At 39.0% G+C, this 13,349-nt stretch overlaps 1 protein-coding gene across 1 annotated transcript in view; it reads right to left on the reverse strand.

Annotated features, from left to right (window-relative positions):
* Positions 1-462: 462 nt before the first annotated feature.
* Positions 463-13,349, reverse strand: part of LOC106924651 (metabotropic glutamate receptor 7-like) — a 62,783-nt gene continuing 49,896 nt past the window's right edge. Inside the window, exons 9-10 of the mRNA XM_088007531.1 lie at positions 6,532-6,784; positions 463-1,598 (exon numbers count right to left, since the gene is read on the reverse strand). Coding sequence (XP_087863657.1) covers positions 1,549-1,598; positions 6,532-6,784 — 303 coding nt within the window. The 3' untranslated portion in view covers positions 463-1,548. The remainder of the gene's footprint in view (positions 1,599-6,531; positions 6,785-13,349) is intronic.

Below are 13,349 nucleotides of genomic sequence, written 5' to 3' on the forward strand. Positions count from 1 at the left end.
AGATTTATATTTGTTGGTCTATCACACATAATCTCCCCAAAAAAACAAATACAGAGTTTGTGTCTGACATGGCAAAATCTGGAAAAGGACTGAGGGGTTTTCAAGTCACCGTGGATGATTGGCGGTGATACCTTAAAGAAGAGCATTTCATAAAGACAGATGAGGCTGCAAGAAGACAACATGGGTAAAAAAAAAAAGATTATGCTGGAGAACCTCTCCTCGTCAGGTTTTGTTTCTGCTCAGTGAGCTCACTAATATGTCCCACTGTGAGCTGAGACTGTCAAGCAGCACGTAGGATATCCATCAGCTTTCAGAAACAAACACCGCAGCTCTTGTTTGTACGTATCCACTCCCTAGTTTAAACCGTTTTGCAAGATGTCCAGCTAAAACACACAGCAGCGTACGTCCAGGGGGACTCTCCTGTGCACATGCATAAAAAAAAGATTATGATGTTGTCCAATATCATTGTATAAACAATAACAAAATGATTTTATTACATGTTGGTAATTTGACAGACATCACAACATACTTGCATGATTGCTCCGATGTGACTGTTTCCCACACTTTAATTAGGCAAAATAAACCCAGTACAAAACTATATAAAACAAACATGCTTCCAGTTACACCTTAAAGCCATATTCCATAATCTAACGAAATTCACATCTGGTAAAGATTAAGAAAACAAAACAAAACAAAACAAAAAAAAAAAAAACAAACAAACCGCAGAAGGATGCAGAAGCTCATCATCATTTTCTGAATTTATTTTTCTTATGATTTTTTTTTTTTGTTTGTTTGTTTAGTTTACATCAAATAGAACAGACATACATTGGCACATGCAAAGTGGACACTTTGTGGTGCTTTTTAGTTACCATCCAAATCCAACTGAACAAAGACTGGATATCTATTTCTGTGCTCTTCAAACATGAAAATACTCTCAAATATTTACAAAGAAAATATACTCACAATGCCCATCACTCGGTACAAATCATCTGGAACTGAGTTGAGTTGACGTTGACAAATCAAAATGCTATGTGTGGCAGAGATCGCTGTTCAAGGTAATTAAATCAACTCCAAGAGAAAAAAGAGGCACAGAAGAAAAATCACTTAAACAATACAAAACAGAAATCAGATAATGGACACCCCAAGAGAATATGGCTTTAATGACATTTCAAAAGAAAATTTCTTGAAGCAGATCAACGGTCCATTTTTATGTGTTTGTCCTCTTTCACAGTGACCCCCTTTTATTTAGCAGGCAATGCGTTCCCCGTCAGACAAAGAGAAGAGGGCCACATCACAAGTTTACAACCTGCGGTTTGGTTCCGACACAGTCACACAGGCCCAGCGCTCTGTTCGTATCTGTTAGGACTCATGCATCATGTCTGAATGAAGGTTGGATGCCATCCACAGTCCTGGAGTGCATAGGTACCGCAGGTGGTGCTGGGATGCCTGCGCTCTCTGTCTGTCTTTCTTTCTCGGATCCTACAGCTTTCTTTGCTTTTATTATTTTTTTTCTGATCACAAACAGAGGACAAAGTGTTTCTAAGCAGATCAGATCCTGAGGTTGTTGTAGCTCACATAAGTTTTCTTTGTGGCTTGACCTGCGAAAAGAAGATCATAAAAAAAATAGATTTATTTTGAGATGTTCTCGCACGAAGCAAAACGCAGAAAGGAATGGCGCTCGCAATAGTAAACAGACATCATTCACTTTGGCGAACTCTTTCTGCTGTGCAGTGAATTCCTATCACCAGCTGTGTGCAATCAGTTGCAATATTTTCTGGACTAGCATATCATTTCAGTGTGCACTCCCTGCATGGAAAGATTCAGCTTCTATTTTCAGATGTTAACTAGTGATAGAAATCACAAACAACACTAAAGTGGGCACCAAACAAATGCTAGGGCATGCAATGTGATCCCAGTCTCCATTACCATGGAAACGGATCAGAACATGGCTGAGCGCCCAGATGCCGTTTGTGTTTGTGTGTCCTGCCGCATAGCTTTCATAATGAGAACCAATTTGAGTTTCAGCCCTTGAGAGCGGAAGCATATTTTGTGTTATCGTTTCAGGCCATTCAAGCTCATTGTGACCTTTTTAAGAAATTAGTGCTCTCTAAAAGTTGATTCTAAGGTTATGGATTTTTCCAGTTTGAGCTCTTATATCCCCGTTGATGCTGTACAACAGTGACACACAAGCTGCAGGTTGTCGCACCCAACCAGCTCCAGTGAGGGACCTTTTCATCAGAAGGTGAAGGTGAGCTTATGGAGACCAATTACCATTCAAAATGTTGTGAGCGCCATGTTTAAAACTACTGGTTCTGTTTTTATCTTAAGTCAAAGAGTTTATCAACATTTAATTGCTGCACTTCTATGTTTTTTCTTTTGTTTTATCATGTCCTATCTTGCCACTCCAGGCATAACACATGGAGAAACTGCTCGTTTATATTTGCCATGCCAGTTTAGCATTACAAAAAAAGATATCTAAAGAAAGAACTTCAACTGCAGTATTGATTTTATTAAACCAAGACTGTAGCATCAGAGCAGGCAACCATATTGAGGAAATAGTAACCAGTGTTACTATGGTAAATGTTTATTTTACCATTCTCATTGGTGGATCTCAACAATTAATTATTAACATAATAAATCATTTAATACTTTAATAATACTGAACAGTGCAAAAGCAGATACAGCCGCCTTTTACACGTTGTGCTGTTTCTGCAATTAAAAGTATTTTACAAATAAACTATTACTTTGTACATCTTTATCAAAAGGCGCCGACTCTGAGGACAATGAACAAGCATAAACACATAAACAAAAATGTGTTGCCTGTTTTATTAATTGGTAACAACTACAGTTACACCTAAAAGTAGTGTTACACCTTTACATTTATGCAGAGAACATAAGATTCCTCGGGAGGAATAAACTCGCCTGTCTTCAAGCTGATTTAATATGGAAGACAAACTTCTAGAAGGTTGACAACAAAAGGTTTTTAACTGTCAAAGGAGGCGAAGCTGTACTCAAAGTGATCAAACGTAGCGCTTGAGCTTAGTCTTTCTTACAGTACACGTACATGTAGTAGTCTTCAGCTCCTTGTCAGAATAAAAGCAAAAGCCTGTAACCAGTTGCTGCAAGACACACTGACATTTAATTCCTGGAAATAGACATGAAAGATCAAGGTGGCTTTTAGTTTTTATGAAAGGCAAATGTCAACTCAAAAATATTTAAAATAAATAAATGATAAATCGGAATTATTCTTTCGTTGTTGCACCTTGGGGATGTTTGATTGTGTGCGTGTGTTGGGAAAGGGATGTGGGGGGCAGGAGCCCAGACTGAAGTTTGAGAAAACTGGTGTAGAATGAAAGTCTTGATGTCCATCAGACTGGATGGGGAGTGTTGGTGAACATCCATTTCAAATCTCTATATAGAATCTCAATTGGATTGAGGTTTGGACTTTGACTGGGACATTCAAATATATAAATATATTTTTAACTAAACCCTTCCAGAGCTCAGGCTGTGTGTTTTTGGCTGTTGTATTTGCTGGAAGGTGAACCTTCATCCAACTCTAAAGTCTTTAACAGCCTCCAAAATGTTTGTTTCCAGGACTGGCCTCTATATAGCTGCGTCCATTTTGACCTAACCCTACTTTAAACTTCTCAACAGCTTTCTTCCAAACCTGTCTGTTGTGTTTCTTGGTTTTCATGATGCTTTTTGTTCACCAATGTCCTCTAACACATTTCTGTGGCTTCCACAGAGCAGCTGTATTTATTTTGAGATGAAGTTACACACGAATTAACATGTCCTCAGTTTTATTCCAGGGTGTCAGAGTAATTGGGGTTTGAATACAAACGTACACCTCACATTCAGATCTGTGTGCAGTTATTTTTATAATTCACAATTGTGCCCTACTCTGTTGTTTTATCATATTTAATCTCAGTGAAAAAAAAACAAAAAAAAAAAAAACGGGACAGTTCAAGGGGTGCAAATACTTTTTTGCAAGGCACAATACGGTTCTGCTTGTTCAATGAAGTGTGTCTGTGGCGGGTCAGTCGGCATGTAAACCTTCATCACACACGTTCCTCTTAATTCTCATTCTACTGTGTTAATGTTGCTATGGCAACCAGTCCCCAGGAGCTACACAATTAAAGTCGCACCATTTCTTTACAGCTGGATTTTGTAGTCTCAGCCTGCAAGTATGATGAATAAAACATTAGTAAGTGTACAACAGGCTCTCGCTGGTTACCATTAAAACTCTTCAAGACGATTTTTGAAGGGGGAGACATTTTGGTCCGTGTTTACAGGTCCAGGACTGATTCATTTACCTTTACTATCCCATTATTTGTTGTTTTTTTTTTTTTTACATTTGAAAGCTTATTATGTTGTCTCACCATGCACCGTCTATTATGTATGATTTTGGCTTTTGTTACGCAGTTTTATTACAGCATTATTCCTTGCTGAATAAATTCAATATAAAAAGAATTAAGGCCTCCACACACACACGTGCACGCACACGCACACACACACACTCATGCATGCACATACACAAAGACACACATGCCCATTGGGAAAAATTGTGCTCGACACAGAATCAATTCAACAGAATTACAGAGCAAATGCTTCTATCTGAGAGCCGTAATCATGAAGATATTACACCTTATCAATACCAGTGTAAATCTGCAAAACTGCTAATGCTCCGAATTCTATAAATCACTCTGAGTCATCTCGTGCCGTCCTGATGGGGGCTGGAGGGGAGGTGGTTGGCACTCTGACGGTTACAGGAATTGACGGACAGTCTCCTGGGACGGTCGAGGCACAGTTCAGGTTTCAGGGCGGTCATGCACATAAATTCGCCATTAATAAATGTCACTTCCACTGTTGCTAAAAAAGAAGGGCGAAAAGAAGGAGAGATCGCGCAGGGTAGGGGGACGAGGCGAGGAAATATTCATGCAGCAGAGGCAGAAGGTTAGAGACGCACAGAACAGACGACATTGTGCACTTTTGGGACGCCCCTCCAGAGGTTACACGTCCTGCTCGGGGACTTTTTAATGTGCTACTGCAACAGATGTTATGATTTTTACCCTCGGTTCAGGGTTTGTATCCAGTCAATGAGCCACATGTTTGAAACACGGGGATCTGTTCTCCCTCCCCTGACACGCTCGCCCAGCTCCCTGACTTACATGTGTTCACCTCGCACATCCTGCTTCGCGCCGAGACATGCACCCTCGCAATTGCACAGACACACCCGAACGCGTTGTGCTCATAACAGATGAGTATGACAACTGCTTGGAGAAATTCCCTGAAAAATCTGCTACCTCAGAAGCATAATTCAAAGAACGGATGAGGGAACGGTGCACCTGTGGGCGCCATGATTGCTCGACGTGATTAGAGGCGTCGGGGGGGGGGAGAGAGAGGCCTTGAAAGCCATGATGTGAGATTTGCATGGGCTGTCAATCTTCTCTGTCTCCGTCCCCGACAGTTAAAGATGAGCAAACGGCTTCCTCTGGGAAGTGTGTCTGAAATGCAGGTTTTTAGTTTTCTTTGAAACTCTTTCTAGTTTTTTTTTATCCGTTTCTCATCCAAAACAAATGCTGCGCTATCCAAATAAGGAAATACGTAGGCTGCCTTGCTCACCTACTAATACCCAGTATTATCTTTGCTAATAGGATCATGCTTACTGTTTCAGTTGAAGGTTGGCATGAGTAACACACAGCAACAGAAACAGATTATCTGGCTCATTTTTCAGTGACAGGGTCTTGTTTTTTTTAAAAATCCTCCTCGGAGCAAGGCCGTCATCTTCTCCCACGCTCGCTGTCATGAACTTGGGCAAAAGGTCTTGCCATTTATCAGGATTTAAGATAACTTGGCTCTCTGCAGAGGATATGGAATATGATTCCAGCACCCAATTAAATCAGAGGAATGGATTTTCTAGCGAAGAAAAGGAAATATGGAGGATATCTGAGATAGAATTTAAAAGAAAAGAAAAGAAAGGCGAATGCACATCTAATCCAGATCTACAGCTCAGATCTGAACTCTTGGGGATTTGTGTTTGGTATCATTTCTTGCCATCACTGCCTTCATTAACTCTTTCAGGACAAACAAGAAGCTGCAATATAAATAATGTGAAGCGGATGTCCAAATGATTTTGATTATAACATTGTTATTGGCTGGAACTGGTATATTTTGGATGGATATATCAATCACATTTTCATAACTTTCATATTCTGCTTTTTTCCTACATACTCACACCATTCATTGGTGGTAGTAAGAAGTATTTCACTATCTGCCTCTAAGAAAAGGTGTGTTGGTTGTGTCTTGTTCGCATCCCAGGCATTAGGCTGGCGAGCCAATCACAGCATTGTTCAATGATCTCAGACTAGCTGATGCCCCCATAGTATATTTTACAGCGACAATTTTTTATCAAGCTGCAGTATAAAGCATTGAGAAAAGGCTTTATGTTTAGAAATTTTAGATAAATATAAACTTAAGAAACCCTGGGTGTCTTCAAGTCTTTACAGAGCGACCTTTATGTTGCGTACTCACTCATGGGGTCAGCAGCAGGGTTCTCACACAGCTCAGTCTTAGCCTCGCCGTTGGGCCGCTCACTGGGTTTCTGAGACAGACGGGATGACATTGTGGCAGCGGTGACCACAGCCTTGAAGCTACGCTTCCTCTTCTGCACGTTCAGCTCAGGGTGGAAGATAATGATGTACACCTTGGGCATGTAGAGCATGCCCAGTGCTACTGAGGCACTGAGGTTCATGGAGACGGTCAGGGTGGTTGTCTGAATGTACAGCTGGAAGGAACAACAGACAAGAGAAGAATACATGAAAAAAAAAAAAAAAGAATCTGTTACTCTTCAGCGAAGTGTGTAACAATCAAATTTTGATTGGCTACTCTTTGAGGTAGGTAGAAGTGTCAAATCTATACCATAAAAATGCCAAAACAAAAACATCAGTGGATGCTGCACATCTGCACATTCATTCCTGAGTGTCCTCAAGGGACAAAGTTCAAAAACAGCATTCAGTCTGAAAGCATGGAAGAGGAACAGGGTTGCAGCAATGAAGAATCTTATCGGTTTGTTTCTTTAACTGTAGAAGTTCGTTTTTTATTTTTTATTCCATTTATTTCAGTGACTCAATTGAAATAATTTAACTTGTATATCTTATAGATTCATTATACCTTTTATCTTAATTTATTTTATTATTATTATTATTATTATTATTATTATTATTATTATTATTATTATTATTATTTTCCTTTTCTTCCACTAAGCCTTATATTGTTATAATTTTCTGATAAAATGAACTGTGGACTGAAAGTCATAATGATCTAAATGAACACTTGAAATGTATTGCTCTGAGTGCAATGAATCTATAATTAGTTTTAATTTTGAATTGGATTCCTCTTATAAATTAACTTTGATGTTCTTATTTATTGATCTGCACCTGCAAAGAAGGGACAATTTTTGATATCACAAGAAGTGTTACACTTGTAATAAAGTTCAGGGGTTTTTTTTATACTCTGGCATGGTTATTATTTGTGTGTCACACGGGAGCAGTGATGCATTCAGCAGAGATGCAGAAGCCTTTATTAAAGCCTGACCTGCAGCTACTCACTCACGACCGAGAAGACTGAGGGCTTTAAAAGCCAATAGCAGTAGCACTGCCATGACTGTATGAAAAATGCCCTTACATGACCTCTGTCGAATCACTCCGTTTCCTTTTGACTTGATTGATGGGCCACACTGTCAGATAAAGATCCTTTCCTGACAGGATGCACACTCTTTTCCTTTTCCCATGTTCTATTTTGCAACAGTGACTCCTCAACCAGCAGTTTTTTGCTGCTGGCTGCATTTTAATGAATATTCTTGTGCTGTACAATAAAAGGCTAAATCGGACCTAGGGAAGCTGATTCTGCAGTACACAGCAGGTCAACATTTGTTTTCTTCTGCTGCTTTCAACACACCGTCTGCAGCACCCTGAAAAAAAAAAACACTCCACAGTTAATCAAAAACAGATTATTTATAAGGCCTCCAGTCATGTGCAATCGGATGCTCCCAGCACAACCTTCTTTTAAAGGACTCATACTTTATTTTACAATGGTAAGTTGTAGTTGTGGGATTGCATAACCCATATCAGCCCCATATCTCGAATTTTAAACTTCAACTTCATTAAAATATGTCGATTCTGCAGAGAGCCCGTAGAGACCTAGCATAGGCAGACGTGTGAGATCCCCCTCCTTACTTTTAAGTGTCCTAGAGGAGGAGGAATAGCATCAAGAAGAGGCCATTATTGTTTCAAGAGCTTCCTCACTAATCTACTGCACTTGAAAGCAGCAGATATCACTTATACACCGCCTCTCCGTCAGTCAACGGAAAATGGGATGAGCGTACAATTGTAAACACATTATCCACCACTGCGTATTTGCAAAGGCAACATGCTCATTGAGTCAGCAAGAGGGGGGGAAATGTCACCATTTGCATACAATCCATTTTGGTACATATCATTAATGATAATTTTTTGATCACACTAGTCTCATTTACATGTGAGGCATGCTTTTGTCTTTTAATCTAAAAAAAAAAAAAAAAAAAAAAAACTCATCAGATGCCTAACATCAACATGCCGGTGCAATGAATTTCTCGCGTCTCCTTTCACAGCTTCCCCGCATGGCTGTGTAACAACTTCAGAGGCAGTGATCTGCCTGGTACACCATGCATTTATAACTACATAAATGTCACAGTGCACTCTGTTCTGTTGCTCTCATGCTGACAGGATGCAATATCTTAGCTTTAAATTGGTTTTAACTTATGGTCAAATTTTAGGGTATACACAAGCTATCGAGCAGAGAATTGTCTTGTTTTTGTTTTTTTATGCTTGGTAGCAGGCAACCGGTTTAAAAACAAGCAGATACCTTAGAACCTGCACTGCTGGCCCCTATCAGACCTGAGTTTATGATCGAACTAAATCCAAACAGTGTGAACAATAAGTGCGTGCTTACTCTCATTACTCAAGCCAAAATGTCTAAACAGCAGCAAAATAAAACAAATAAATACAAATGTGAGAATATGGGCTTTCACCCTTGTTAATACTGCTACACATGAGCACAGGCACACACACTTGTAAACATACCAGTGCAAATCCTTTTTTCTCACCGTCTCTAATCACAGAGACAGGATTTTTTTTTTTTTTTTTTAGTGCTCCTTCTGTGAGCTTGACCCAAATTCATAGCCTCCTCACAGCTACCACTCCAATGTTTAGCTTGTCACAGAACATTCATAATTAATTATTTTTGCTTTAACATAAATAATTACATGAAGTCATTTTCATGACTCCTCGGCAACACTCTATTTATAGACGCTGTAATGATTTATTAAAGTCCTCATCAGGAATCAAACGCCTGCTTTTAAATTTTACATCTCATTGACAAACCAAATGCCAACACTGAGCCGCAACAAAGCGTGCGGCTTCCATTTCCGCAAAAAAAAAAAAAAAAAAAGCTGATGAGGGTGTTTCTCATAATTAGACCCACCCGGGACCCACGCACTGCAAAGGCAATTTAGTTGAGTATGGTTTAGTACTATAAATGCACACAGTGATAACGACTTGATTCAGTAAGTGACAATTAGGATGCTCTCTGGCCCGTCAGAGCATGCTTAAATAATGAATCCAGGGGATTTGCAGTCTCCACTCAGCTACCTGGATGTCTCTGGTTGTTTTGGGTGGCCTACTTTTTAAAAACCAGCTCATGTCATGAATAACTCTTGGTGGCTTTTGTGCTGCAAACCCCCGTCACATATTGCAGACAATGCTTTTTTGTGTGAATGGGCTCTCCTGGGTTTGCACTCCCCACCCCATCTGTGTCTTTAAGGAGCAGTGCTTTAAGGGATTGTGACATATTAACTCCCCGAGCACTTGTTGGTGTAGGTCAGTAAAAGTCAAAACAAGCTGACTAAGTCACCTGAGAGGGATAGTTAACGAGTTTTGAAGAGAGGTCCTGATTAAAGGTTACACAACGAGCAGTGAATGTCTTCCTCCCACTAGATAATGCTCTTTGAGTCTTCGTTGGTGTAATTTAGATAGAATGGACCCAGAGGCTGAAGTTAATAACTAGTGCAAAAGGGGCCAGACTTGTAAAATCTTGAACCTACTCAAAATTTAAGTATCACAAGCCTTTCTATTCAAAGTAACGACCTAATAGAAAGGAAAGGCTGTGTAAATACCAATGACATAGAGTTCACTTAATCCTCTTTAATTTTTTATTTATTTATTTTTTGCCTTTTGCATCACTGGGTATTTAAATTAGACAGTCATGTTAAAAGAAAATGGTTTGCATGCTCTGAGGTTTATGTTCGTGCTTCCAGTAGTGGCTTTTGATATGGACAAAAGTCGCCCGGGGCAGGGGCATAAAAAAATAAAAAAGTTCCCTTTTTTTTCCACTCAGTTACACACTGAATGAGTTTTGTATTGCTTTTTTGCAGCTATAAACTAGGGCTATAAACTTTATAAATTTTAACGAGAAAAGGACAGAGGTGATGTTTTTATTTTTTGCGGTACCACTTACACCCTCACCCCCAGGGAGACGCTGAATGTACTACTCAGTATAAACAGTGTTATACTGTTTTCTAATTGTTGTAATTGCATAACTCTCCTATGTCTTTAAATCTCTTCTTGTATTTTACTCTTTTATTTCGTTTTTAATTTTCCGAACAGCACTTTAGTCCGCTGTGGTTGTTAAACTGCTTTATAAATACAGTTGGCTGGATCGGATCGGATTGGCAGCAGCAGAGGGTTTGGCACGCCCTGTGTTGAGAAGGCACCCGCTGTTTGCTGCTTACGTTAGAGGAAGCAGGGTACCTGGCTGCACTACATGTTTGGGTATGTTTCTCAGCCCGACGTCAGAGAGTACTTCCCAGGTACTGATGATGTCGGTCAAACAGAGCTAAAGTTCACAGAACCAGAGGTGTTTCTGTGAGCATTGTTGTCCTGGAACCAGCCAGTGAGCAGTGAACGCCTGGCACCGCCGTGAGTCATCATGTTTTGCATTGCAAACTTTTAATAACTGTAACATAGTTTTGTTTACACTGATGTCGATAACAGAACATAGTCTGTGATCGTTATCCTGTCAATTTACATTGACTGGGAGCTTGGCTACAACTCAAAAAACTTATTTTTCTTTAAAGTGGTTTATTTTAAGTGTATTATTTATTAGATACAATTTCAGAACACATGCTAATAATCAAACGGTAGTACATTTGTAGTTTTAATTAGTTTACTTTTATTGATTAATTATATTACCAGTTTAGTTTAATTTGTATATTTTGCAGAAAGGTTATTGGAAAGAAAACTTAAATCAGACAAAACTGTAGATGGCAGGAAACGGATAATCAGTAATAGTCAATCAAATCCTTGAGCGTCAAGTTCAAGGACGTTCAATAAAGGAATGCTGATTAAAATACAATGCTTCAGAGAAAACGAAACCCTTTTTAAAATGGATTTTGTACTGGTGCAGCGGAGGAGGAAGCTATCCGTCTCTGTGGAATGTCCTCCAAAAGCTGACATTCTATTGAAATGAAAATAGAGCAAGATTGCAGAGCTGAGGATTACATCCAAACCAACAACCCTGATAATCAATCAGTTTGATCAAGTGCTATCAGTTTCTTGTAGTGTGGGAAGGCAGCACAGCCTCTCTGGGTGGATAATAACTAAATACCTTCTCGTGTTGAAATTTACCTCAAAGAGACTACAGCAGCTACCGTTTAATTAAATAACACTTTAGAACCTGAATTTCGCTTTCTGAAGGAGGGAGTTTTACTGATGCAGCACATAAATTACCATATGCTTTGCAAGACAGAAACTTTGCATGGTTGTATACAAGTTGCATCAGATAGCAAATCCAACTGATTCACCTGAATGTTTGTGTACCCGCTGACTTTTGCATGAAGCATTTATTTTTTTTTTGTATTCTTAAAAAGCCCAATCAATAAAATACTGCTGTCCATTCCACTCTTCAGCTTGACACTAAAAGCTGCAACAAAATTGTGGTAGTCATCACAATTTGAGTTTGCAGTTCGGAGAGCTGTAAAACCCAATGTCACACTCTCTTGTCCTAAATAAATAAATAAGGACTCAGGTTAAAATCAAACCTACAACCTTTCTCTCTCTCCATTACTCTAAACCAGCTTTTGGCTTTTCTGCTCGCAGTTAGCCCAGGGTTTCATGCATAAATCAAGTGACAGACAGGGAAATTTCACACAGAAAGACTGCAAAGCTCTGGAGGAACTGTCAAGTCCTGCTCTTCTTAAGTGCAGTTGTTTGCAGAGAGAATGGGGAATTAGATGATGCACCTCTCATCTCACTGCATGAAAGTAAAAAAGTAAATAATAAATATATATATATAGTCTTCAGAATAATTAGTACTTTCTAATAATCTTCATCTGCACATTTTGTCTTTGTGAGCCCTTCATAGCTGAAGAAATACAAACGGTTTTTATGGAAGTATTAAAGTGTTCATGACAAATTAGCTTTGGTGCAAATATAGAATAGAGTTGTTGGAGGTGTTTGTATTTGAGTGGCTCTGTGCTTCAGGGAATTTTTTTTTTTTTTATTATACCACCCAACTCTTCCAAATCCTGGTTTGACACAGTGGCTTTAAAGGCTTGAATGAATATATTTATACTTATTTTGAGAAGTTTGTTTTAAAGCGTGTCAGAAAAGTGCAACATAAGTCTAATTTCTTTTCAGAAAAAAAAAAAAGAAGAACACAGTCGCTCTCACAGTTGAAAACACGGAGTAACTGACTGAGCATAACTAGGTCCAAAAAGGTTGAATGCAAGCTATCCATAAGCAAAACTGTTTATGTGTTGTAGAGGCAGGGGTTGAACTCTGTCTTTCATTGAATTGAGTTTCAGACATGGGTCATAGTGAATCAATTTCCAATCATCATGATTAGATTGATTTCATTTTTAATTTATGTCGTAATTTTGACAAACGTCAAGCAAACAGGAGCAGTCATCAAACGTCTTGTAAAGGCAGAACAACAGAAAGAGGAGAAGTCTGTTGAGCAACCAGATGATCCAGCAAGAGAGATGAGGACTACGTTGCATCAATATTCAATCTTCCGAATTGTAATCAAGTAATAACGTGTGTAAATATTCGCAAATGTATTGAACTGGTATTGAACAGTTTTGGTTGGACCATTTAGTTTGACAAACGTATTGCTATATAGAATAGCATCTTCAACATATACACATGACAGTGTCTAAACTTTAGAATATGAAGGATCAACTAAAAATAATCTTTAGTAGTATAACAAACAACAATCCTGAGCCTGGTGTTGTGGACAACTAGTCAACTACTACA

This window comes from Poecilia mexicana, unplaced genomic scaffold (genome assembly GCF_051168715.1).
Source record: "Poecilia mexicana isolate PSO_F unplaced genomic scaffold, ASM5116871v1 scaffold_7, whole genome shotgun sequence".
NCBI classification, from domain to species: domain Eukaryota; kingdom Metazoa; phylum Chordata; class Actinopteri; order Cyprinodontiformes; family Poeciliidae; genus Poecilia; species Poecilia mexicana.